Source organism: Melopsittacus undulatus, chromosome 12 (assembly GCF_012275295.1).
Source record: "Melopsittacus undulatus isolate bMelUnd1 chromosome 12, bMelUnd1.mat.Z, whole genome shotgun sequence".
NCBI lineage: Eukaryota > Metazoa > Chordata > Aves > Psittaciformes > Psittaculidae > Melopsittacus > Melopsittacus undulatus.
The window spans coordinates 20,971,775-20,997,784 of record NC_047538.1 but is presented as its reverse complement, the minus strand read 5'-3'; the positions used below and the strand labels follow the sequence as shown (position 1 = coordinate 20,997,784).

Below are 26,010 nucleotides of genomic sequence, written 5' to 3'. Positions count from 1 at the left end.
GTCCCAGTGTAGAACACGCTGGAATAAGCACTACAGGAGGACTGACCCATGTGTTTCAACCATGTTTCAGTGGAAGTATGGGAACTGGAGGAATATTTTAGTCTCTTTACAGCATTTCTTGGGAACTGCTGCTTTGAGTGCTGTAAGAGCATCGCACAAGTGTTTAGTAGTTATTTATTTATGATGCTTTCAGTTAACCAGCTGCTGGGTTTAACAGCTCTGGGATTCCTGTTGGACTACATGGGTTTTTGTTGGTAGCTGGTAAGAGGGATAGCTCAAACCAGCTTTTTAAGTTAATGTTATACAGTAACAGTAAAACAAGTGTTCTGTGAAAAAAGTAAGCCAAATATTGCATACAGAAATATCAGAATTGGTCAGCTGCAGGTTAAGTCAGTCTTGGGTTTATTTTCTGGTGGGTGTGCTTCTTGCAGGGAAGGCGCAGATCCTTGTTGAGCAGGTTTAAGTGCATTGATAATAAGGCCCTTTCACAGAAGTCTGAGAGCTCAGATTTAAACCAACCAACCAAACCCCAGCAACACTGTTCTACCTGGAATTCTTTGGATTCATGCAACACTTACAGCCTGGTCTGGATGTGATGCAAAGCTGGGAATCTCTGGTTTTTAGTGGTCCCAGCAAGTGCAAAGCTGACTAAATACCCCCTGTTTGCAAGCATAGCACAGGGCAAGGAAGAGAGGTTGGTTGTGGAATGCCAGAACTTTCTGGGGTGGTTTGGCTCTTTAATGTGATTCTTTAATCAAATAGCTTTTAAAAAACAGATAGTGGTGCTTATTATATTTTATATATTTACTCATCTTCAGGGTAGCATCATACTTGGGACTAAGATATGGAAAACTGTGACGTGGTGAAAACTGCACAAGAAATCCATTCATCTTCTGCAGATTCTGATATAAGAAATACCCACAGCTCTGTCTGTCACTTGCATTGTAACAGGTAATGTGTTGCAGAAATTCCTGACAAATATTGTTATTATTTTCATTATGCTTCATTAGTATGCTGTCACAGTAGTGTTGTTACTCAGGTGAAATAATATGTAATGCTCTGCAGTATATTTTGGGCTGTTTCATATTTACAGATGTAATACGTAATGAGAAATGCTTTATTGAAAGAATTTTTAACTATTTCTTAAAAGCTTAGTAACTTCTATTGCCTTGTCTCTTGTAGAACTGGGGCTGGGAACCTGTCTTGCACTAATTGTAAGAGCTCATTCTTTCAAATGGTCATGCATTGTGCTGAGACATTGGTAGAGACCAACAGCTTAGAAATATGGAGTTGTTTTTGCTTTTGATGCCCAAGCTATTCCCAGTGTGAATAAGAAGGGCAAATATGGACTAATAGTCTAAGTAATGATATGGAGAGGTTCTTGATTCACTTATTGAGTGTTACAAGTTGCTTACTGCATATGTAACTCCTCAGAAGGAGGCAGTACTCTTGGGCTTCATGAATCAGTGTTACATAGCAGCTTACATTTGTGCACTTCTGACATCAGAATCTATAAGGAAGCACATGGGTTTGATGAAAAGCTGGATTTATTGACATTTGCACTAGTGAGAGGTAGTGTCTCTGCTGGTTATACTGCCTCTCTTCTTGGAAAGCTGTGTTTTAACAGTATGTAAGATAAGAATGAAGCATTTGTGGATTCTTGGACATTTTCTTGACAAACATCTATCAACACATCATTTGTTATTTTTCAGCATGATGAGGGAGGGTCACAGTGTAAATTAAGTGTGTAACTGTACAGCTTCGTAGCATATGTAGTGTGTTATTTTGGCCACTATATTGGACAACTGGCATGATAAATAATTGAAATCCTTTTCCTCATGTTTCACTAGAAGTCCCTCATCCAATCCCAATGGAGTTTCTGGTTACTCAGGGAATACCAGGTCCTCATTAATACCTGATTCTGTTGAGCTGCTTGCCTCCTTTGTGCAAGATCTCCAGAACGCTGGAAATGCTGACTCAGAAATTGTGAAGAGCTGTGAGGTATTTGATGTTAAGGTCTATTTTTAAAGACATTTGTATTAATATATTAGCTTTGTATTTTGGAAGACAAATCTAATAATGCAGTTTAGCAGTAAGGTCTGTGATGTATGTGTTTATTCCTCATGATGGGACAAATTCTTTTACAATGTATGAACTAATCATGTGCATAGATTTTACTGCAATTTTCCCTTAGCTTTTAATCTTAGTATTACAAGACAGATGTGAAGATTTTTTCCAGAGTTTCAATTGCAGGTTTTTGAGTGGAAAAAGGTGTAAACCTTTAAAATTGTCTCACTTCAAACTGGCCTGAAGTGATCCTGGAAATTGGAAGTTTTCTTTCTAAAAATGGCTCAGTTTTAGTTTAATTACTTATTTATTCCATTTGTAGCAATGTGATCAGTTTGTTTCCTGACTTAAAACAACCCCAAAGTCATGAAGTGGGTTCAGTGAGTTAATTCTCTCAAATGTTGTTTCTGTCTTTTTTGTTTTTGCTTTAAATTTTACTATTATATTTAGTTCCCATAATGAACATGAGATTCCCACACCATGGCTTGTTCTTGCACAATGTTGGAGCTTTCTGGCTGTGGTCCATTGAACTGTCTTTTTACAGATGCTTAATTTGGATGTGCTTTAACAGCTCTGAGGAAGGAACAGAGGTGTCTGTGTCGAGGCACATACGTTCTATGTCCCATGTCCTGTGCTTCAAGTATCAGGCTCCATAAAGATTAGCATAAAGTAGTTTTAAAATTCAGATTTTCCCATATTTTAGGAACCCTATAGATTTGACTTTACATTCTCTTTTTGTTGTCATTAAACAGTTACGCATCATGGCCTTCAGCTACATTGCTGAAGGGAACAAGCAAATGGTTCACTGAACATAAGGATGTTTCATTACCAGTTTTAAAATTGTCTATAATTTACTGAACTGAATCAACCTTTCCAAAACTGGACTGTTCTTCCCTGCCAGCTGTTTCTATCTTTAAGTAATCTTTAATAGAATAACTCCCTTCTCTTTTTCATTTGTGTTTTTTAAACCAAACTTAAATTGTAGCAATGTGTTTTCTTGCTGTCTAGAAGGAGTTTAAGTGAATGTGCCCATAGTGAATTGTTCCCATTGATAGGCGGCTGTGTGTGTTGTGGGGTGAAAACCACAGTGCTGCTATCAAACTTTGTATTATGTCAACACCTAAGTGTAAGGCTGCAAAACTATTGTAGCTAGAGGTGTAATATGACTGTGCTTTAATTATTGTACTTTGTGATTTAATAGACAAGGTGGCTACAGTTACTGAGACTGGTAGAAAAACAATGTCAGGAACAAATAGTTGCCCAGCAAGAGCAGTTCCACCATCAAATCCAAGTAAGTAACGATTTGTTCATGTAGGTAGGTTAGACTGAACTTTTCTTCCCTTGCCCCCAACCACATTCCCCTCCAAAACAATGCAGTATGGGCTCTGGCACCCTTGACTTTTTCTGTAAGTATATTCAGACAGGCAGTTAATGGAAGTGGGTAACTGGAATGCCATTTACAGGATGCTTATTTGAGACACCCTTGGGTAATTAACAAAGTAACTGTAAGAACCATTCCAGAAGTGAATATTCTGTGATTATTTGTTTTCAGTTGTTTTGTTTTCACACTTAGTTCAGAATGTCCATAGGATAATTGGATTTTAGAGATACAAGCTGGTTTTAACTGGTAGACTGTATCATTTCTAATTTTGAGACATGGTAGTTTTCTCCTCATTAAAAGATGTTATGCATCTTGTCATTCACTCCTCTAGACAGTCTAGAACATAAGAAAGCATTCATTGTAAAACCTGAATGCTTATTTCACCCTTCAGTTGAACAGTCTCCTTAAGAATGAAAAGACGACCCAGGGGAATATTCACATTTTTGCTGAACCATATTTATCCATTAAAACAAAAAAATGTCTATGTATGTATGAGACAATGATTCGATAAATATATAATGCTTAATATCTTCATCATTTTGGTTGCTGTTTTTCCCTTCCCTTTCCTGATGCCCTCTACACTAATAGTAATCAACAGTTCCTGAACTGAATTAACAAGAGGTACTGTCCTTTTATCCTATCTCCTGTTTCTCCCCGTTCACCTCTTCACCTTCCCCCCATCTTGTTATTTTTGTCCCACCAGTGTTTCCCTTTATTTCCTTCTCCTACTGTAGTGGTTTGATTCACTTGTTGCTGATCATAGTTTTGACTAAACCATTGTGTTGGCTTTGCCATTTTGTGTCTTAATAGGAAAGGCTACCTCTGGAAGAGCTGAGTTTGTGGTATCAGCAGGGAGTTACTAACTGCACTAATTGCCACACTAAATATAAAACCAACAGCTGTAACTTGGTTTCAGTTATATGAGTGCATGATATAAAACAGAGGGAGCTATTCCAAACTTAAAACTGAGAAATGCTGCAATCCAGGCAACTCACTATGCTCTAATGAGAATACTAAAGGATGCCCCATCCCTGGCAGTGTTCAAGGCCGGGTTGGACAGGGCTTGGAGCAATCAGCTCTAGTGGAAGGTGATCCTGCCCGTGGCAGGGGGTTGGCGCTGGGTGAACTTTAAGCTTCTTTCTAACCCAAACCAGGCTGCGATTCTATAACAAATAATAACCTACTATTTGGGTAGAAAAACAAGATGATGCATTAACATTTATGTGACTCTGAGATAAGGCTTGCTCTATGCTGTGCTTCAAGAGCAGTGTGCTTTAAAAATACATCTTAATCCATGTGAAAATAGGGATCAAAAGACCTGGAGTTTATTTTTGAATCAGTGGGGTCAGTCCTTGGCTTTGTTATCAGAAGCCAGGTGTGGTAATGGTAAACAGCCACCACCTGTGGATCCCACCAAAATGAGACTGTATGGATGAGATTTGAAAGGAAAAAAAAGTTACCTGTATTCCCAAAATTATAGAAATGGGATCTTATTTTCCCCAGGTCTTGTCTTCTCTTGGAATTATTTGTGACCATGCAAAGAGAAGTAAAAATGCTCTTTAATTGGAATAGTAGCCTTTCACTTTTCCCACCCAAGGCATTAATGACAAAGATTAAATGTAGGCAAAGTATCTCATCAGTTTGGGTTTTTTCTCTTGGCAATTCTGTTTCTTCCCTTTTGTTCTCCCTTCCCTCCTTTGGCAGAGTTGAGTCACAATCACAAATTATTGTTGAAGTCATGGTTGAAATCATGAACCAGTAACAAAGCTTATGGCAGAAAACTTTGACCCTTGGGTGGAAGCATCAGGTTTTCTGGTGGTGTTATTTGGGGGATGATTTGGGGAGATTTGGTTTTGGTTTTGGAGGGAGGGGTTCTGTTGGGGGGAAGATTGGAGTAGTTTTAGGGGGTAGGTTTTTAAGGGGTTATTTTAGGGAGTGAAAATCAATAGTTAATGAAATGTAGGGCCTGATTCCGACCAGTGTACGTGTAGGTTCCTCTGAAGTTAAGCCTTACTTTTTATTTCTTACTTTAAGAGAACAAATGATTTTTGTCCAGTTTGTGTTTTCCACCTACCATTCACATGGGTAATGCACTGGAGTTCTGTGAAAAACATCAGTGGAGTTCCACATTCTTAAACCACTGTTCAATCTAGTGATGTGGCTAGAGGTTTGCTCTGCTCCATCAGATACCAGAATAATTCAAATGCAGATCTCTATTATATGAATAAATAACATATTATCTAAATCTGATATTTTAAAGTCAGGTTTGATGCAGATAATCTTACAGAGGTACATTATTCCTATTAGCATCATAGAGGAATGGTTTATACTTCCATTAAGCATCCTTGCAGTCTTTAAAACACATATCTAACTTATAGAATCTTTTACACCTAAATTTAGCAAAAGGCTTTTGTCCACTTCTAATGACATACCTGGATAGCTAATATTGCCTTAGCTGGTTGGTGGGTAGCTCTAGTTCTGAAGGTATGTAGTGAACACATGCATGCATGTTTTTTACATTAATAAATGACTAGTGAGACCTGTAATTCACTGCATGGATTTAAGAATTGTTGCCATGGACATTTTGCTGTTACACACAGACCTACTTTATGCATGAGATGTCTACATATTGAAAAATCTGAGTCATTTCAGAGAAGTATCCTAATTCTGTCACTAATACCATGAACTGAAGAGTCATCAAAGTTTAAATGTGCTCTGTGATATCTTCCCTTAGGAATTTTGCCTTTCTTTTCCCACAGCTCATTCAGGATGAGGTAAGGCAGTTGGCAAAACTGCAGAGCAGCAACTGGGGCACCGACAAGAGCAGAAGTTTGCCCACCAAGCTCACAGACACTTTTTCATCACTAGGCAGTCAGATGGGGATGCATTCTGAAATCTTTAAAGAACATGAATGTGTTGTCAGTCAACTTGGATCTAATGAAGCAGAAAGTCAGCCGAATGCCTCTGACCTGCATCAGGAATGCTTTGGAAGTGATGCTTCAATGAACAGTGGGTACGGTACACTTTCTGCCTCTGAACTGCACCCTGGCAGACTTGACAACACTACCAAGTGCACAGACTACATGGAGGAAACTTCCCAGGGACAGAGTGATGGAGCAATAGTGCAGAGTGATGCAGCTGTAGCCAGTGTTCAAAATAAAAAGGAACTTTCACCAAAAAAAAGAGAGGAAAATTGTTCATCAGGAAGGAATGATGCTTTAGTTTTTCCTACTGATTTTGAACATAAAGTTGATGAAACACAATGTGGAAAAAAAGCTAGGTAAGTTGTAAACTTTCCAAATACTTTACTGTAGGCAATCACCATTCGGTAAATAGCTGTTGGTAACTGGAAACATTTCAGAATTGAATGGAACATCTTGATTGTAAAAAATACTAGCAAGAAAAGATCTGTATTTACATTTTGGCTTAATCTTGTGGTTTTGGCTGGTATCTGCTTGTCTGAAGCTCTTTGTTAGGACTTTTTTTAAAGGAAATCTATTTTACTGGTGGGTGTGTTTCATTAGCACCTTTCAGTGATTTCTTTGTGTTTTGAGTTGTTTTTTACCCTAAAAAACCCCAACCCAAAACCCTAAACCATTTCAGCACTCATCACTTCATATTGTTTCTCAAAAGTGCATGAAGGCAGTGGAGTTTTAGTGCCTCTGTTCCACCTTGAAGAAGAAATTTCCTGTAGGGATCATGTCTCCTCTGAAAAGGATGTATGTACTTAATGTCTGTGTTTGTTCTAGTAAATCGTTAACATCATGGGCACAAAAACTGAAACAAAACCAACCAAAAAGAGTAAATGCAGATGAAGTGTGTGTGAACTCTATGCAAGAAAATGAGCAAGCAAAGAAATTACCCCATCAGAATGTAAGTCTCTTTATGGTTTTTCTAGTTGGATTCTTGTTACTGGTATTTTTTCAGCATTGTAGTGGTTTCTGATTCAGCACATGCTTTCATACTTGCTTTAAGCATTTGAGTATCATGTTACCACTGATATATTTAAAGTTCATGTGGGCAGAATTTCTTGTTATATCATTCTGTACTTGTATCTTGGCTTATTTTATTCCTCACCTAATTTTTATGTTCACTTGCCCTTTCCTCATAGAGATAATAGTTACATTCTCAATTGAAGCTTCAGGTCGTGGCCATTTATTGTGCCCTATAATTTTTTTGAAGGATCTTGGATTTCAAGCTTGTGATGCCACCGCTTTAAACTGTTTGTAGTACCACCTATCGCTGTGGCTGCTGAAGCAGCTCAAAATGCCTCTTTTGAGTAGAATCTGATTTCTGCTTCCCCATATTCTTGAGTTAATAATTCTGTATAACCACACATCTCATTATTTGGGGAGGGAAGCTTAATCACACATTTCTGATCCAAAAGGTTGTTCTGCAAGGTGATTGTGTGAGTAATCATCATACATGTAACTATGAAGTTTTAGCATTCCTTCCATTATATTGTCACAAACCTTGTCCTTATGTTAATTTTAAGGAAACAATTGAATCTCTGTTAATGGCTCTCCTTACAGGAGATGAGGAGAACTAGGAAATATGAATCAGTTGATTTAAGGCAGGGTTTGTTTTCTTTCCTGTGGTCACTCTGAGGGTGATCCAGAAAGAGTTAAGAGTAGCTTACCCTGTTTGGGCTTGCTCTCTTCCATTCTCTTCTTCCATTGTCAGTGGAAACAATATGTTCCTCTAAGGGGATATTTCAAACCCGGAGTCACATTTATCTGCTGTGGATTGTTGAGGATGCATAAGGAAATTAGTGGCAAACTCAGATTTTGAAAAAGCCTTTATCTGTGTTTTCCTTTGTGAGAATTCAGTTGCTATTCCTTCATTTTCCTTTCTTCCTCCTTAGGCAAAGGAGAATACCTAAATAAAACATTAAGAGGGATAAAATAGCCTTGAGCTGGTGCTTCATGCAAAAACTTGAAAAGCTTTAGTTCCCATTCTTTTTTTCTTACTGACTTCTCTTAATTCAATGGTTTCTATCCTGATATAGTCTTAAGTTTTATGAGCTGTATAAATTTTGCCAAGGAGCATGGCTGTTAAGCTTTTGTAATGGAACAAAAAGCCCCAAGTATGGTAGAAAAGAGCAGTGTGAGATGAGTGTTTTAAAGCTAGCTGCACTTACTCAGTTGCTCTTGTACCACTGTGTTGTGATTCCTTGATTAAGGAAGAGGAGAGCTGTGGCAAATCTCAAATTATGTCAGTTTTTATCCCCTGTGTTTGTCCCACTCTTTTCAAAGTGGTTTCTTTGGTTACTTTTGGTGGTTGCTTAGGAAGTTTGGAGTGATGGGAAGAAGAGTATGTAGTCTCTTGTGTGTCTTGGGTGCTGATAGACAGCATTTACCTGTAGATTTGTGGTAGGTGGAGTCATAACAGCTCAGTATAAGCAATTCCAGTCTTAGGAGGAAAGAGTAATGCTTTACTGGTAAGTCACCCCTCTATATACTTGCACCTGGAGCAAGGAAGTTTGGATGATTGTACAAAATGTGTATTTTTGTAACAGTTAATCTTAGAAATGCTCCACAAGCAACAGGCACATGACTTAGAAAGCATCAGTGTCTTTTAGTTGAGTGGTTTAGTTTAGTTCCCCTTTTGACTGGTTCCTCTGAATATAAATGGCACAGGTTTGGATCATGCTGTATAATGAAATATAATCCCTTTGCTTAAAAAGACTAACAACACTTCCATGCAATTTGAAACAGTTTTACCCTTGCCTTCCCCCCCCCCTTGCTTTGTGACTTTCCTTATAAATTGTTCCTCCTTTGTGATTTTAGACAAACCTTTCTGATGCTGCTTTGCCACCTTACACTTTTTACCTCAATCAACCGAATGAAAGTCCAAATTCCTTAGTGTCTGAAGCTTCAGGTATAGTTAACTTCTTGTACTTAAATTTCCTTTCTTTTGAACTCTTGGTTTTTAAAACTCCTCCTAGAATGCATTTCTGATAACCCTGGGGAGGTGAGGAGGGTTTGTGCACTGATAGGCTATTAAACTTTGATATAGTATAATCCTGCTTTCCTTCCTCTTGCGTGTCGAACTGATGGAGTTCCTGTGTGTCGCTGCTGGTGGATGTAGGATGTGCAGCAATTTTTCTCTTCAAATTCCTCAGTGTCTCAAAGCTGAGCTTTGTCTTTAAAACTGTTTCATCATTTAATTACTATTAAAATCTTGGGGTATCAAATATTCTTTCAAATTAGGAGTGCCTGGTGATAGAGGCAGAATTCCTATAAGCCAAGGGTGTGATTGAGGAGTTGTGTGAATAAACAAGAACGAGATAATGCAGTGTGTAATGTGCTGATTCTTCAATGGAGGGAGGTTGCTTTTTTAGTGTTTTGATATGATTTAAATTCCATTGTTTTGGGGTGGTTGGTGCTGGTTCTTTGTGGGGTTTTTGGGGACTTGTGTTTTTTGGGGGAATGTGATTTTTTTGTTTAATTTTGGTTGGGTTTTTGTGAAAGCAAACAACTAATTCACATATTTTGATTGTGACAGGGTGGATTCATTTGAATAACAAACAGGGGCACAGAGATGCAGCCCTGCATACTGTGTATTTATTGCTTCTGCACAGTCCATTGAGAAAGGGACACGTATAAGAAATTGAAGAGGGGTTAAGACTGTATCTGTTCCTCGTGTGTCATCCCTCTTAGTCCTGGTAGTCTGTCTCTTTGCATGCTATGGAGTGCTGTTGAGTAGCAGACTGAAGTTTGTGGTATCAAGTGTCTGCCTGGGATTATTCCAGGGTAATACAAGTTTTAAATGATATACTGGAAATCAGTAGAAATACCAAAGTTTATGGTAAATGAGAATTTGTCCCTTGAACATCAAAGAGTAAACCTATGGGCTTTCACTGATTGATAGATGTGGTTACTGATGCTGTGTGATGTGATGCTGATCATGTTGCCTTTGCTTTGCACTGGGATTTTTCTAACTTCTGGTAACAAATGCTTTAATGAGATCCTTAAGTAATAGATGCACATAATTAATACAGCATTTTTGCAAGCTGACACAGTAACATTTTACTAATGGATTTTGGGATTCCTGTTGTATAGTCATGAGCTTTGAATTTGTAATTCTGTTTCTTATTTTCTTTCACTGTTTCTTTTTACCAGGACTTTCATACTGGAAGTTAGATGAGAAGGAGATGTATCACCCTTTACCAGAGAACTTCAGAAGTGAGTTCGCTGATATTTTCTCTACAAAAGCATCACCAGAGCAGGTAAACTTTGTGTGTTAAAAGTTGGCTGGTAGTTGCTTGTTGTCTTTACATTTTTTCCCCCTACAATGTAAAGTATCAGCCCTCCAGAAGCCAACTTCTCTGTGAGACTCTTCTGTTAACTCAGTCTTCCATGTTCTGTTCCTTCATTATTCGTTTAACCTCACTAACAGCACTAGCAATTGACTGACCTTTTGTCACCTGCAAGAAATTGTGTGTATAGGTGTTGAAAAGACTAACTAGTACATTAAAGGTGTATGTCCCTCACTGAAGACCCTTTTTTAAACTGGGTATGCTGAATGAAGCCTTTTCCTGTTCTGAACTGCTTTATTAGCTAAACCCACCCCAGAACTTGCTTATCTATCTTGGGGATGGAGGATTGTGTTCAGGAAGAGTAATGTCACAATTTTCCCTGTTGAAGTTGTCTTCTGCTGATGAAACGAAGTTGTCATCATTGAAGGATATTTATCATAAAAGACAAAGGGAAAACAAGCAGCTTCCAGACCAGAATTTTATGCCTTCTTCTCAGTCAAGTCACCCACCAGAGGTAACATCGATTTCTTTACTTCACATCTCAGTTTGAAGATAGGGTAAGTTAGAGGCTGGTTTCTCATTAATTGGCCCCTGCTGCCACCTCCAGTTTTATGCTGGAACAGCAATTTGTGCAGCCGTGATGAGCCAGAATGGGAAGGGATCCAACTGACAAGACCTCCAAAAACACCCTGGGTAAACAAGCATCTTTGCTGCACAACCTTGAGAATGGTGCAAGGATGAACCTGATTACGCCGAGGCTGCAGCTGATGAAATGCAGATGGAACTGCAGTGGCAGGAACAGGGTTTTCTTACTGCTTCCCACAGGACAAGTTCATTCCACCCGTGAAACAGAAGAGGCAGAGGTTGTGTAATGTTCTTTATCATATCTTTCTTTATACAGCTTTTAGTCTTGTACAAAATCCAGTAATGATGCTTCTGTGTGACTATCTTGTTTATATAATCCATGAAGTGATTTTTCATAACTATACAAAGTTATTGTTTCAACCTATGGACAGACATCAAAGTCCTATTTACATAACTGAAAGGTCAAAGCATTTTTAGACAACTGCAGATGTTAGATATGTCTTTTATTCTTAATGGAAACTTAGAAGCTCAAGTTGCAAACATTGGGAATATGCGTCACCATCTAAGTTGTTGCATGTCCCTTCATCTGGCTTGTCATACCAAATTACTGTAGTAATTGTAGTACATGGTTGTGGGTATTCATTATAATTCCTGCAATATGTTACATGGATTGCTGATGTCTTCAGGTAAACTCCATTTACAAGAACAAAAGTTAAATCAGGTTTTTTTAGCATTGTAACTTCTTTCCTAGATCTTGACGTTGGACCCAACCCTGCACATGAAACCAGGGCAGCAGAACCCAGGACCCCGTTTTATCAATATTCCTGAAGAGACTGCTCCTTTTTCTCCAGACTCTATGGCAGAGCCTGGATTTTCAGGTCATTGTGACACAGACTCTTTTTCACAGACAAGTAATTCATCTCAGTTAAATGATTCTCCAAAGCATCCTGCCAGCAGCAGAGCTGCATGTTTGGACCTCTGGAGAAATCACCTGTTCCAGAATGAAAACAAGACCAGCTCTCCCTTGCCAGTGGCATATATGGATGCTAACAATGATAACTTAGTCAACACTGAGGAGGAAGAAACACGGACTCTCACACCGTCTTCTATTGCTCAGTGTGCTGACAGCAGTTTGCCAGAATACAGCCTTTCGGTGACATCTGTTGAAGATCCTGTGATAATGTCAAAGTAAGTAATGTTGGTTGTGATGTAAGTAATGGTTGTTACCTTCACAGGACTTGTGAAATGACCAGAATATGAGTTTGTTTGCTTAGAACATAGCTGCACGTTGCTGCTGTTTTCCTTTTCTCCTCTGAAGTGCAGATGGCATCATTTCCCACTTCTTACAATTGTCTTTCTTTAGACTATTCTATTTAGTCTTCTTCAGACCATACTATTTAATCCTAAAGCACAGTATTTGTGTTCTGTCTTCCTTGGATATCAAGGAAGCCTTAACTGGAAGGCAAAACAATTTCCTATGTTTTATTTGGTTATATCTTTTTATACCTTAAAATAAAAATCCATACTTCCCTCATAGGTTGTATGAGGGAGTTAATTCAGGCAGAGAATTTCCAAGTTCTGTGGGGGATGTATCTTTCTGTCTTAGAGGCAAATGGTGGGAGAAGCACAGAATTACTGTACTTAGGAAACATAAATATCCCCATTCACCACTGAAGCTCTTGTGAGTTGTCCATGGACAAGCAGACATGGCATATTTTATGTGCCAGGGATTATGTCAGGGTCATGGTTCAAGACAGTTCAGTGTTTTGAGCTTTCCTGTTAAAATCTTACATCCAGTTTCTAGTGCATAGCAAAGGAGGGAAGAGAGAGTAAAGCTTTGTATAGTAGTTGTATATAATAATACTTGTATTAATGGGGAGACTTCTGTGCAAGCCTTGGGTGTTTGACACCGCTGCCTTAGACAGGGAGGCTTTCTTTAATGCAACAAAGTTCTGTAAGAGAGATTTGTATGCTGCCTTCACGATGTGCAAATGAATACAGCAGTACATGGTCATGTGGATAGCTGGAAACCTTTTCTGTTCTTACTTTGGAAACTAGGATTAGGCAGAACTTGAGGGAGAAACACGCTCGGCACATAGCTGATCTACGAGCTTACTATGATGCTGAGATACACAGCTTAAAACAGCAGCTAGAGGCAAGCCATAAAACTGCTTCGTCCGAAGACTTGAAGAAAATCAATCAAAACCTTGCTGACAGGTACTGTTTGTCCTTGCTTGTCCTCTTCCTCTGTGACATGGGATTCCTTCCACTTCCAAACCTGAATATAGTTGTTTAGAATAGCTTGAAAAGTTTGTCACTCTTCAGTTCTGAAGATTACGTGCATCTATGATACTAATATTTTCCTGTTAAATATAAGTGTGTTATTTAATGGAGCTGTTTAAGATCACTTTAAAATCATTGTTAGGCAGCAATCATGATGTTTGGACCAGAGGTCTTGTTTGACCTGCTTTTTGCTGAAGCCAGTTTTACTTCAGAGAGGCTGTCAGGCAGAGGTTGTCCTAAGCAATTTGTAGTGGAACTGGCTGTGTTGTAAAGTAGTTCTCACCTGTCATGCTGATGAGCATCATCATTCTTTATCTTTCATGTTAAAACCACAGTCTTGAATTCATTGGTAGCTTTATAAAGTCAATTTGCCAACCAGTGCTCTTTGACCGGATACTACTACTGTAGTCTGTGTGCCTCACCTAAATATTCCATTAGACATAGCTTGAATGTTTGCTATATAGACAAGTTTTTAGATAAATTATTTGCCAGTCAAAATAAATATTGTCAATTTAGATAGCTAAAAGACTTAACAAAATCAATGCTCCTTAGAATAATTGAAGCAGTATCTGGGTAGCTGGGACTCTTGTACTTCCCTTCCAGCAGTAGTGTGTGCTAACTACTACAAGTGACTCCTGAGCAGTCATTTATTGAGTTAAAGTAGCTCGTGGTATGATTGCAGCTATAAATTATCACACAGCATCAGCAGCTAGCTGAAGTGCAGCTCTGCTCTGCTGCATCTCAGCTGCTTTCGGTCTGCAGCTCTTAAGCTCCAAGCCACGTGGAGTCTCTGCATGTGTTTCCAAGTTGCTGCTTGCCCACCAGGAGCAGAGACGCTGTGTGCTCACTGCAAAGGCTATGGGAGAAGGTCACAGGCTGGGCACCGAAATGCATGGGGATGCTTGAGGAAGGAAAGAAAGCTATAAAATTTAGATTTATTTTAAAGTTTCAAGAGACTTTTGTGATCTGTATGTTCTGAATAGGTGTGACCAATTAGATGCAGCTCTGAACGAAGCAAGTGCTCGCATAAAAGACCTTGAAAATAAGAATGCTATGTTGGAAAGGCAGGTGGTAAGTATGTGTTCTTAAATCAAGCTGTTTTTTTAACTAAAAGGATAAGAGAATGCACTTGTTCATTACTAAGCTGATACATGTTTCTGTATCTTCATTTTCAACCTTCCTCCTTAATGTATGAATCAGCCAATATGTTCCACCAGTGACTTTCCTAGCTGAGTTCCTTAGACTTGAATCATCATCACTTTTGCTTATGAACAGCCTTTTCAGGTTAGCAGGGATCAAGCAAAGCTTAACAGTGAAATGCTGTGATGTGTTCATGATGTCTCTCTTTAGATACTAGGGGTTTTTAATATATTTATTTTGCTTTAATTACTTTCTCTGATTTCTTAGAGCTGTGATAAAAACACATCTCATCTGCACTGAGGCAAAGCTATTCTAAGGATATTTATACAGTTGTTCTGACTAGGTCAGACCAGTTTGCCTACAGCTGGATAGCTGCATTTACTGGTCAAAGAGCAGGACACTTTGTCATCAAAGTTAGATACCTGGAGAGACGTTTTTCCATGCTGGGAAGCAAGAGGTCTAACCTCTAGATATTTTAATTCCTGTAAAATAAATAACATCTTTTGGGGGTTTTAGTCTTCATTTGCATTCTTTCTGCATCACAGAAATGAGCAAAATCTTAAGTTCATGTACAGATATACCCTTGTTTTCTATTTAGATGAATTTAGATTATACTTTGCACTGAAAGGAAAACAAATCCTTCAGCAAGCATAATCCAGAACGTGTGTTTCCCTGCAGGCAGACTGGCGAGACCGCTTCTACACAGCCAGTCATAATTCCAAAGGTCTGCAGGAACGTATGGAAGAAATGCGCACCAACAACAAGGAGAAGGATAACACCATCAGTCGGCTAAAATCGAGGCTTCAAGACCTAGAGGAAGCATTTGAGAAAGCTTACAAGTTATCTGATAATAAAAACACGAGGCTAAAGGAAGAAAATAAAATGTTTCAAAATGTAAGTAAGCAAAGGGGCAGTGCTGGTCACAGTTACAGTGAGTCGGGAGCACAGCACCTCCTGCTTTCGAAAGCTGCTCAAGAGTTTAGCATTGGAAAGGCTTAAGGCACCATTAAGAGAACAGAAATCATTCAGCTGGCTACTTAGCTGTTAGGTGATACTATGGATCTATAGATATTTAAGGTAATAAAGATATATACCTGATAACACTTCTTGTAGTCTCTCAGGTATTTTATTACTCTATGTGCTATTAGTTCATTATATTTTTAGAGGTATTGCAGGAAGTTGGTTTAGAAAGTTGTTTTTCCCTTTCAAGTTTAGTGAGGATGGACTGAATTTCTCATAAGTCACCACAGCTTGCTAGAACTCTTTATGGTGTATGATTTTAGACTGAACCAAAGGAGTTGTTTCTCTGATTCTTCACTGATAGCTCTATAGGATGTTTAAAAGGATTGGCAAAATGAGTGTTAGCTGGAAAAGCTACTTCATGCTTTAACTCATTTTTTACAATTAAGATTGCAAAATACAAAGTCGGCTTTAAAGTAAGTGAATAGTTTTACCAGTTCAATCAGTTCCTTCAGGTTCTTTAGAGATAAATGATTTGAGCATTAGAAATACATTGTGTAAGTAGTGCAGTTGTTCTGTTCTGTCTGTAACCTTTTGTTCCAGTTAGAAGACACTAGAACTTAACAAACAGTATTGAAGTACATTCTCTATCCTCTGGAGTGCTTCTGTATGGGGGAGACAAACAATTCAGATGACAGCCATCAACAAAACTGTTAATTGTAAATGGTCTCAGTGTGGCTTTGTGTGTTCTTTTTGTTTTAGCTTTTAGGAGAATATGAGTCCCTTGGAAAAGAACACGAAAGAGTAAAGGTAAGTACACACTAGTTAATTAGAGAACCACTCATGTGAAATGTGTGATAATGTGCCATAGAATTAACCCAAATACTTTGAAAAAGATCAAATGGAAAGATCCATATTTATTTTACCTGATAGTTTCTTACTACATCTTCAGAGCCCTGCTGGGAAAAGGAGGGAATTTGGGATATATTGGTTTTCAGTGATATACAGCAAAAATACTGCAGAGTCAAAGCCATCAAATTGAATGGGCCTCCCTTTCAAATAGGAAGGTGTATTTAATGTATTGTTTTCAAGACTGATGTAGTTACTTGGGTGTTTTTCTTTTAATGCACTTTGTACCTTCTAAGCTTATTACTTTTTTCCTGTGTACTTATAGGATACATTAAATACAACTGAAAACAAATTGCTTGATGCAAACACGCAGATATCTGATCTGAAAAGGTAAATGTGAAACTGTCTTCTTATTGTTTTAACCATATGAAATGCAGGCAGTGGTCAAAATATTTACTCCTAGGTTATAAAGCCTGTAGATCTTGCAAGTTTAATTACATCTTATGAATCATTTCGTGTTGTTTTATGTTACTTCATACATACTGTAAATATCTTATTATTTTAGGTACGTGTGTTTTCTGCTTCCTCAATCACAATGGCTTCCCATGGGATGTAACGATTTGCTTTCTTTCTGATGGTTGTCACTCAAATAGCCCAACCAGGCTGCTGCTCAAGCCTTTACTCCTACAGTTGTCCTCTCAGGAGCCCCATCTTCAGCTAACCAATCACTGTTCTGGTTTTCAGGAGTGAGGATGCTGACAGGAGTTTGATAAGATTATGGCTCCTAGGCATTAACAAAGGACAGAAAGAATAGAAAGAATAAATAGGAAGAGTTTAAGAAAGGAATACAAAGAAGCCAAAACCACTCTGCTTTCAATTTTTATTGGGACTGTTGAGGGAATGAAGGTAGTATGAAGGACAGCTGAAGTATTTCTGTTGTTACTTCTATTTTCTTCCTGCCTGATTCTCAGTGCTGCTATTTAGGAACCATTTCAGGCTGGGGAAGTTTAGTAGAAAAGGAGATTTTTATATCCTGCTCCAAAAACCTGTATTTCTGTTCTCCAAGAGGGAAATGCCTAAGACTGTGTTGCATTGCCATTGGCTAGCTCAATGAAGGTGTGAACTGCAGTATGTGGGGGAGATGAAAATCCTGTGAAGAGCCTGAGCAGCAGATTGGTGGAGTTACCTGAGTGACACAAGAGCCACTCATTAAATCCAGTCAGGGAGCCTCTTGTATAAGTACAGCATTTCAAGGAGGAAAAATGTTCTGGTTGTTTTCCCCAGCCCCTCCAAGGTGGATGTTTTGATCCACAGCAGTATCTCCTGGTCCTGTCTTTCTAGCTAGGTTACTTACCTTAAAATTCAAATGCTTATTTATGTGTGTATTTAGATAGATATAAAAATGTAGTAGTTGCTCTTGTTCTTCTGCTTCACCAAGGATATCTGATTGGAAAAGAGTAGACTCCAAGAAATATGATGTATCTTTTATGTCATTTAAATAATCTTATAATGCATCTTTGCTACTTCCACATTAGGACCATTTCAAAACTTGAAGCTCAGCTCAAGCAGGTAGAACATGAAAACATGCTGAAACTTCGCCATGTCACTGAAAGTCGCTTCAGAACCTCTTGTACCAAGTAAGTGAATATTCCAGCAGTGTGAAAGCAAACCATGCGGTTTAGACTTATTTTAATGTGTTTTGGATGAAAATGGATCAAGATCATGTTAGTTCTCAGGCCAAACTAGATTAAACACATGACGTAATCCAGAGGTTTTACATGCCAAGAAAGTATTAAAACCAAATACATACTTTGGATAATGCATGTATGAGTTGGCAGACTGTTTCTAGTCTTCCCAGATGGGTTTTTGATAGGTCTCATAGAATAGTTAGGGTTGGAAAGGACCTTAAGATCATCAGTCTCAGCTGAATAGGGATTCCAATGCTCAACAGAGATCTTGGGAAGAGAATCTAATAGTTCAGTTGGACACTGGAGGTTTTCCTTGTGTGTTTGTCACTGCTTTGAAGAGCTGATTACTACTTTTTATGTTTCTACACACAGCTTGTACAGGTATCTTGAGAGAATGGAAGTTAGAATTAGTTAGGATTTGAGTGGAATTAGAATGCATACTATAGTTTGAATTGTGGATTTAAGTTAAGAACATTAAAGTTGAGTTGTGTCCTGTGGTGTGTTTATGTGTGGTTTTTAAATGTTCTAAAGACCTCAAAAGCTTTGCTGCCCTTTGGTTTTAATTTGTTACTTAGTTCTACCCTCTTTGATGTCTCCCAGTTCAGCACTGATCATATGAAGCCCCAAAAGATATGTAATATGTCTGTAGGTGTCCACTTGTATATATCAAATAGCAGTATTTGGGGGGAGAACCTGCGTGTTCATTAGTATGAAGATACAAGTAGTTTATGATGAATATATTGCAGGACTAATTTCTGGGGAATTAAAGGAATCAAAACCTTCAAAACCTTTCCTAATCCTGAAGTGTTCTGTTCCCACAGCAAGTTGGCAACTCCTGATGTCAGCAGGAGGAAGTGGTTGATACCAGGAGCAGAGTATTCAATCTTCACTGGCCAGCCTTTGGAAGGCCGGGAAAGCTCCAAAGATAACAGACTAGAGGAAACCTATATTCCTTCCAGGTGAGTTGGTTTCCTTCAGTATCCAACACCTTTAGAAATGCAGAATTGACTAGATTTATAATTTTAGAGTTCTCCATGTCATAGGTGTTCTACGATTCCTTAAGAATGAAATCACCTTCCTCACCAACAAAACAAGGAGCAGCTTTCAGTACTCTTGGAATATCAGTATTCAATATATCAATATTCAGTATTCTTGGAATATCAGAAAGCTTCAACTGCATCTTGTGTCATCTTCTTTACATGTTTTTGTCCAGCTCTACTCTGGGTTTGGACACTGTGTGCTCTGTTGGATGCAAGCTGTAGCAGTTGGCTGCAGCTTTCCACCAGTGTGAAGGTTCAGGTGTAGGTTAGGATGTAATGTAGTTGTTTTCCTTCTTACTTAGAAGTTTTTAAAGCCTCTGTCAAGACATATTTCCTTCTAAGAACATACCATATCACTGAATTTAACTTGCACCTGAACTGGCTGTAACACAGTCTTCAGAGGTCCTTGGCTAAAACTAAAAAGCACCCTTAAAACTCGTGGTTTGATGACCATAAATCTCAAACTAAGTTCCTCCATTTTTTTTTGTTTATTGAGCTACTATTTGGATATATGGAATAAAGTAAAAATACTTGATCAGTTCTTTTCCTTTTCGCTGCCTCATATTCTTTAAGGCACCATTCTCCTCCTGAGAAAGACTCCTCACAAGAAGACTCTTCAACAACCACTTCAGAAAAGAAAGAAATGGAGGGGTCAGAAGCACCAATTATAAAAGCCTTTAAAGAACTTGAAGAAGGAAAAGCATTTAAAGATTGGGGTACCCAGACTGAAAAAGAAGATGCATCAGCTAGTAACTTCTATTTTCATATTCCTGAACTTGTCTTTACTGGCTTTTCTTTGGTCGCATGTCCTTTGGTTTTGTTATTCTTGGCATTCAAGTCCATCAGGCTTAAGGGATGGCATCAAAACAGTTTTAGCATGCAGACTTCTGGAGTTTTCCTAAGAAAATTCAGTATTACGCAGCTAAGTGACTTGTTTAACACAGAGGGAATGCAAAGGTTGCTGTTAAGTCTCAAGCTGGAGAGTAGCTAATGTCCTTTTTCTAAGAATATCTCAGTATTTATAAACAGTTAATGGGGTCCTAGCAATGCCCTGCCTGGCTGTACATCTATTATAGTTTTGTTCTCATGGTGTTGTATCACAATGTTACTAAGGAAGCTGGCATATGTACTGTAGGACTGCACCGAGCTGTTCTAACTACCTTGATTTAGAAAGCCTTGTAATTAGAAAATGCTGAGTTTGTCTCAAATCCTTATATTCTTGGTTCAGGCAGGTACTCCAGCCCTCTTTCCCAAAAGATGTTTTTGTCCTTCTTTCCAGTATCTCCATTAAATCAGTGTTATTTAGCATTGTTTCCCCAGGCATGCTGCAAAACATCCTTTCTCATAAGTTAATCCATCTTTCATGAGTGCGATGAGCAGGGAGTAAGACTTGAGCAAAACATGTGGTTGTCAGGCAGACTCTGTGCAGTCTTTGTACAGTCCAAGCTGCGTACAGAATATTTGTGGGTTCTTGTATTTAAAAAGGTATGATTTTAATCAGTCTTTTTCTTCTTTTTAATTAGAAACATCAAATCGACGTCAAACTGTTGCGTTTGTTGAACCTTCTTTAGTTGCTAACCGATCCCCAGAGAAATGGAAGGACCAGCACAGACCAAAGCGATACAGCTCCCCTTCTGGCCAGAGGTCATCGTCCCTTCCTCCTCCAAACAGGAAATCAAATACTCCAAGTCAGTGCCTTTCTGAAGTTTGGTTTGTATTACTCAAAAGGTAGAATCAAATGAGAAGCTGCTCTAGAAGAAAGAAAAATAAAGATAGAACCTTCTGCTTTAACAGTAAAAGTAAAAGCTTGACAGTAATTGTAGAAAGCATGAGAGCTCTTAAGTTTATTTTAACTTTTCTGTGTTGTGATGCACTTTTCACCTAATTTAAACATGTAGACAGCTTTGAAAAGCATTCGTTTAAGATGTAAGAATCTGATTACATGAGTGGGAGATGCTGCACTGGGAGGTGTTTGAGGTAGTTAAACATCCTCTTGTCTTTTGCAGCAAGAAGAGAGATAATGTTGGCACCAGTGTCTGTGACATACAGCCCAAAACGATCTCCAAAAGAAAACCTCTCTCCTGGATTTAGCCATTTGCTTAGCAAAAATGAAAACACAGTGACAAGGTACGAGGCTTGTGAATACAGTTGTGTTCTGAACATTACTATAGCAGCAGTATGTTTATGCAGGCTTAATACTGCGCTTTCTTGTTCATTAAAAGTCCTAGAAAATGAGTCATGTGAAGATATCTGAATATACAGCGAAGTTTAACCGTGTCAAGAAACATGGGAGCTTGGTTTGCTTCTGAAAGAAAGTCACACAAATGGGGTATTTTGGTGGTGCAAATAGGAGTATATTGAGCTATGGCACTATGAGCAGTAAGCAGAAGACTTGCAATGCTGTGGGATAGAAATGGTTTTTATTTAAAAACTGCTTATTTAACCAAAAGGTGAAAAAGTAGAAAATACTGCATTGCTTGATATATGATTTCTAGCTACTGATGGTTTTGTGCTTCCTGCTCTGTAGATTTGATATACTTCTAGATGACCTGGAAGCTGGTCCTACGTCTACTTTACAGCACAATAATACAAGAAAAAGGCTCCAGTTTCTCTCACTAGATGATACAGAAGGTAATCTCTCAAAGTGGGGGGAAACTTTCTCTATTGGTAATAGCTGCTTAAATAGAAAGCTGTCACTTTTATCAAATCTAACTTTTAAAAACCCTTTAAATCTTGTCTTATTCTGTAGACTGAGAAGTACCATTCATATAGTATTTCATTTTTATGTATACGTGTGTATGCACAAAAACGGACCAACAGCAATAATGAAATGGAGAAAGAAGGGCAGTATGTTTTCCTATGCTTAACTAGGTTACACAATGCATATCTTAGTAGGATCTGTATAAAGATGTACGTACTCAGGGATACTAATAACATTCTGTTGCTGAACATCACGTTACAGATAGTCAAGAGTAACTAATAAAAACAGTTGTTTCAGATGTTTTAAATGATTGATTAAACCAAATCTTTTCTCACTTTTGTAAATCTTGTCACAATGTTCTGCTTTTGTTTTTATTAATGCATTGATTTAGATGAGTGTTTTCATGACAACTATGATATTTAGTGATATTTAGAAATGTTGTAATAGTCAAAGTTATTCCTATTTGGCACAGTACAGTAATCTGTTAGCCAAAAAATGTGCTGTGTTATAAAGATCACTTGAAAGATCATCTGTACAAATGTTTTCCATTCTTCTGGGAAGTTTGCCTATGGCAAGCTAACAAGGCTTTGCTAGTCACTCTCCTTACTTTATGTACCTCGAAGGTCATTCTGCTTTTCTTGTCATTAGCTTATTTTTCTCTTCTATGTAATAATTTCACAGACAATTACAAAATGAATAAAAAGAGCCCTATTTTGTTGATAGGAAGGCAACACTCAGGTGTCAGGCACAGCTCTTGTGCTGAATCCATCAATACTGGAATGAAGAAAGCGACAGCCTGGGACGAAAAGAGTGTAGCACAGAAATGTGAGCCAGTGCTGCCTGCTTGCGAGGGGGACTTCAGATACACAGCAAGGATCCGGACTCTGGCTGAAACAGAGAAGCTTTTTGATGAGCTGACTCAGGAAAAGCAACAGGCAAAGATTATTCTTGTTTTACTTTTGTAATGAAACATAATAGTTGTATGAGAGGTGAGGGGTGTAGCTGTGCACCCTGCAATACATGGCTGAAATTCGTGCGTAGTTTCTAATGTTACCCTGGGAATGGGCCATTTTCATTCCCTGCTCTACTTCCCATACTCCAATCCTTTTCTGTCCCTAAATTCCTTAAAGGAGAGTCACTTTAAAACAAGCACAGCGTGAATGGAAGAGTTGAAGTGAATGTGATTTTCTTCCTTAATGGCCAATGATTTAAACCAGCCTTTCAAATAAGGAAGGTTATTCTGGCAAGTAAGAGTGCTCCCTTCATGGGATCCTAGAATGGTTTGGATTAGAAGGGCCTTAAAGCTCATCTAATTCCAATCCCACTGCCACAGGAAGGGACACTTTCCACTAAAGCAGGTTGCTCCAAACCCCATCCAGCCTGGCCCTGAACACTTCAAAATGACTCTTGGGAGAGTCTGCTTATGAATCAACTTCTGTATCTGTTTGGTACAGCACAGTATTATGGTAACATACTTGTGTTTAAGAACAAGACTGAGTGTGTCTCTGTAATCGATATACCTCACCTCTCTCTTTGTAAGATGAGTTAGGGAGGCTTATACTGGCTCTTGAAACTATAATTTACAGCTGAAGTATTTTCTGTTACTAGATTGAGGCTGCATTGAGTCGAATACCTTGTTCTGGTGGAAGAATGACCTTGCAAGCAAGATTAAATCAGGTGAAAAAGCTTCTACATCTGACTGTTCTCTTAAATTGCTCTCCCACAGTTTAAGAATATAGAGTGTAGATGAAAGTTCCACTATATAGTAAACTCAATTACTGTGGGAACTTTTCCATACCACTGAGAAGTGCTCCTGAATATGGCATATAAGGAGAAAGTATGTGTGTGTGTACATGTATAAATAGTACATAGTGTATATTCTGCATAATAAGACTGTTGATATCTTCTGTGGTTTGTACATGGGATGCATTTTCCAAATTACTACAAGAACAGTCTGTTGTTGCTATAACACTAAGAGGCACATGAAGGCAATACATTGAGGCAGTAACTATGGAACAGATCCCTGCAGCTGTTGTGCTGGAGAGGAAAGTGTAAAGTTTAGTGGTTGGTTGGGGTTTTTTTGTCTACTTGAAAGCACAAAGAAGAAAGTAAGAAGGCAAAAAGAAGTAGTGTAGGTGGAATACAGGAGAGGCCCTTCTTCAGAAACCTTTGCAGACTCTTCTAATGAAAACAAGCATCTCCCAGTTGTGTTGTAGAGGTCCGTGCAAAGCCTACAACTGCAGCAGTTCCTAAATGGGGACCCTAGAGCTTGTCACCAATTTGAAAGTCAAAGTGCATTCCAGTGAATCAATGTTACCCCTCACTGCAGTGGTCAGCATTTCCTAAATGTGTCTCCCTCATTATCAACCTGGCCTAATTCTTGTCAAGTTTATCTAGAAGTCACGTAAAAGTTTAAAAGCAAACCCAAAGAAGCCAAAGACCCACAAGTACACACACATACATAAAAATAATACAGGGTTTGTAGGGCTGCCTCTGGTTTGTGGCTGCTAACAGAATGCTAGTAAAGGATACAAGTGGAATGTAGGAATAACAGTAGTTTCTTCATTTTAGAATGATAATTGTGTTTTGGTTTATGTTATTAAATCCCTTTTTTTCCCCCCTTTTTTAAACTGTCTCCTTTAGGAAGCTCTGGAAGATCGCTTGGAAAGGATTAATAGAGATTTGGGGTCAATACGCATGACTCTGAAGCGATTCCATGTTTTACATACCTCTGCAAACCTTTGATAATTCTCTCTTTGAATGCAAATATGTTTTTCCCCCCTTGCACTAATATGTAATTATGCACTCAGTAAATGCAAATGGTTTTGTATTTTTCTAAGCCCTCAACAGTAGTTTTACAACCATGTTACCCTTTCCAACAGCAATATTTTGTACTTGGAGCCACCTATATTTTGAACATATTTTTGTTACACTTGAAAAAATCAATGTTTATCCTGTATTGTAATATTTTTAGAAATATTAATTATTTTTAAATAGTGATACTGAATTTATAAGAAGAAAATGAAACTAAAAGGCAGCTTGTTTTCAGAAAATGAGTGTTACTGGTTTGCACTTCGTTTTCCTCCCCATTTTATAAGTATTTATGGTATGATGTAAATATTAGCCAATAGGAAATTTTGATCTTTAATACAAAAAGCAACCTGAATTACCTGTGTAAGAGAACTGTGTTATGTTGTAAATCCTTTTAATTTCAACCTTATGAGTATCTTTCATTGTGACAAAACTGAGCAATACTTTCGCTATGGTTGGTTGGCTGCAGAATGAAGTGTGTGCTCTGCTGCTCTGGCTGCATCAGGAAAATATTGCTCTAAATGACTTGATGCCTCCCAACAGTTGCAGTGAGTAGTGTTTTGCTACTGCAGGTACTGGGATCCACGGGAGCCATCCCATCTCGACTCCAGCCACTGCTCCAGGACTGTAACTATTCATCCCAAGTTACTGTTTTAATGCAGCAGGCTGGGTTTTGTGCCATGCCAGTGTTCTGGTCACCTCCATTCCTGAATCAAATCCAAGCTGTATTTGTGAACCCACATGCATTTTTCTGGGTGAAAACAATACATATTTGCTAGTTGGCCTATTGCTGAATGACTGTTCAACATTGATAGGTTGTATTTTAATATCAAATAAAGGTTTAATTAGATTCTTTCCTCCTGCCCAAGAACATTAATAGGTTCTGGAATATTACATCAGCCATAATGTAGGTTTTAATCATATTGTGTATTTCAACTTCTGTCCTTGCTCAAGATGTTTAGCCACCAATGATGTGATTATCAGGCCAAAATAGCTGTCATAAAGGAAGCTTGGGAAGATATGATTCTAAAATTAGAGTCCTGTCATTTAAGGTATTTGATGAACTGTCCTACCCCAAAAATGGTATCTTACTGCAGCCACTTCTGCCCTGCAGTTCCTTTAATATATAGGAGGGGGAGTCAAGGATGTTGGTTGCTGGTTTTACCCTTTAAAATATACAAATTGGACCTGAATACTTGGAGTTAACTCAAATATGTTTCTAACCGCACCAGGAGCTGCACAAT

The 26,010-nt window shown here is 38.3% G+C and overlaps 1 protein-coding gene across 1 annotated transcript; it reads left to right on the top strand.

The window, feature by feature from the left end:
- The first annotated feature begins 830 nt into the window (after nt 1–830).
- MPHOSPH9 (M-phase phosphoprotein 9) lies at nt 831–25,616 on the top strand. Its single transcript, XM_005145128.4, has 23 exons — nt 831–951; nt 1,851–2,001; nt 3,269–3,358; nt 6,208–6,728; nt 7,198–7,321; nt 9,238–9,328; nt 10,573–10,679; nt 11,098–11,223; nt 12,046–12,482; nt 13,353–13,511; nt 14,561–14,648; nt 15,396–15,611; nt 16,440–16,487; nt 16,852–16,916; nt 18,062–18,163; nt 19,036–19,173; nt 19,828–20,003; nt 20,778–20,942; nt 21,261–21,381; nt 21,782–21,885; nt 22,679–22,890; nt 23,564–23,632; nt 24,599–25,616. Exons 1-23 carry the CDS (start codon nt 845–847, stop codon nt 24,698–24,700), a joined length of 3,519 nt encoding a protein of 1,172 aa, XP_005145185.3. The 5' UTR covers nt 831–844; the 3' UTR covers nt 24,701–25,616.
- Nucleotides 25,617–26,010: the final 394 nt, after the last annotated feature.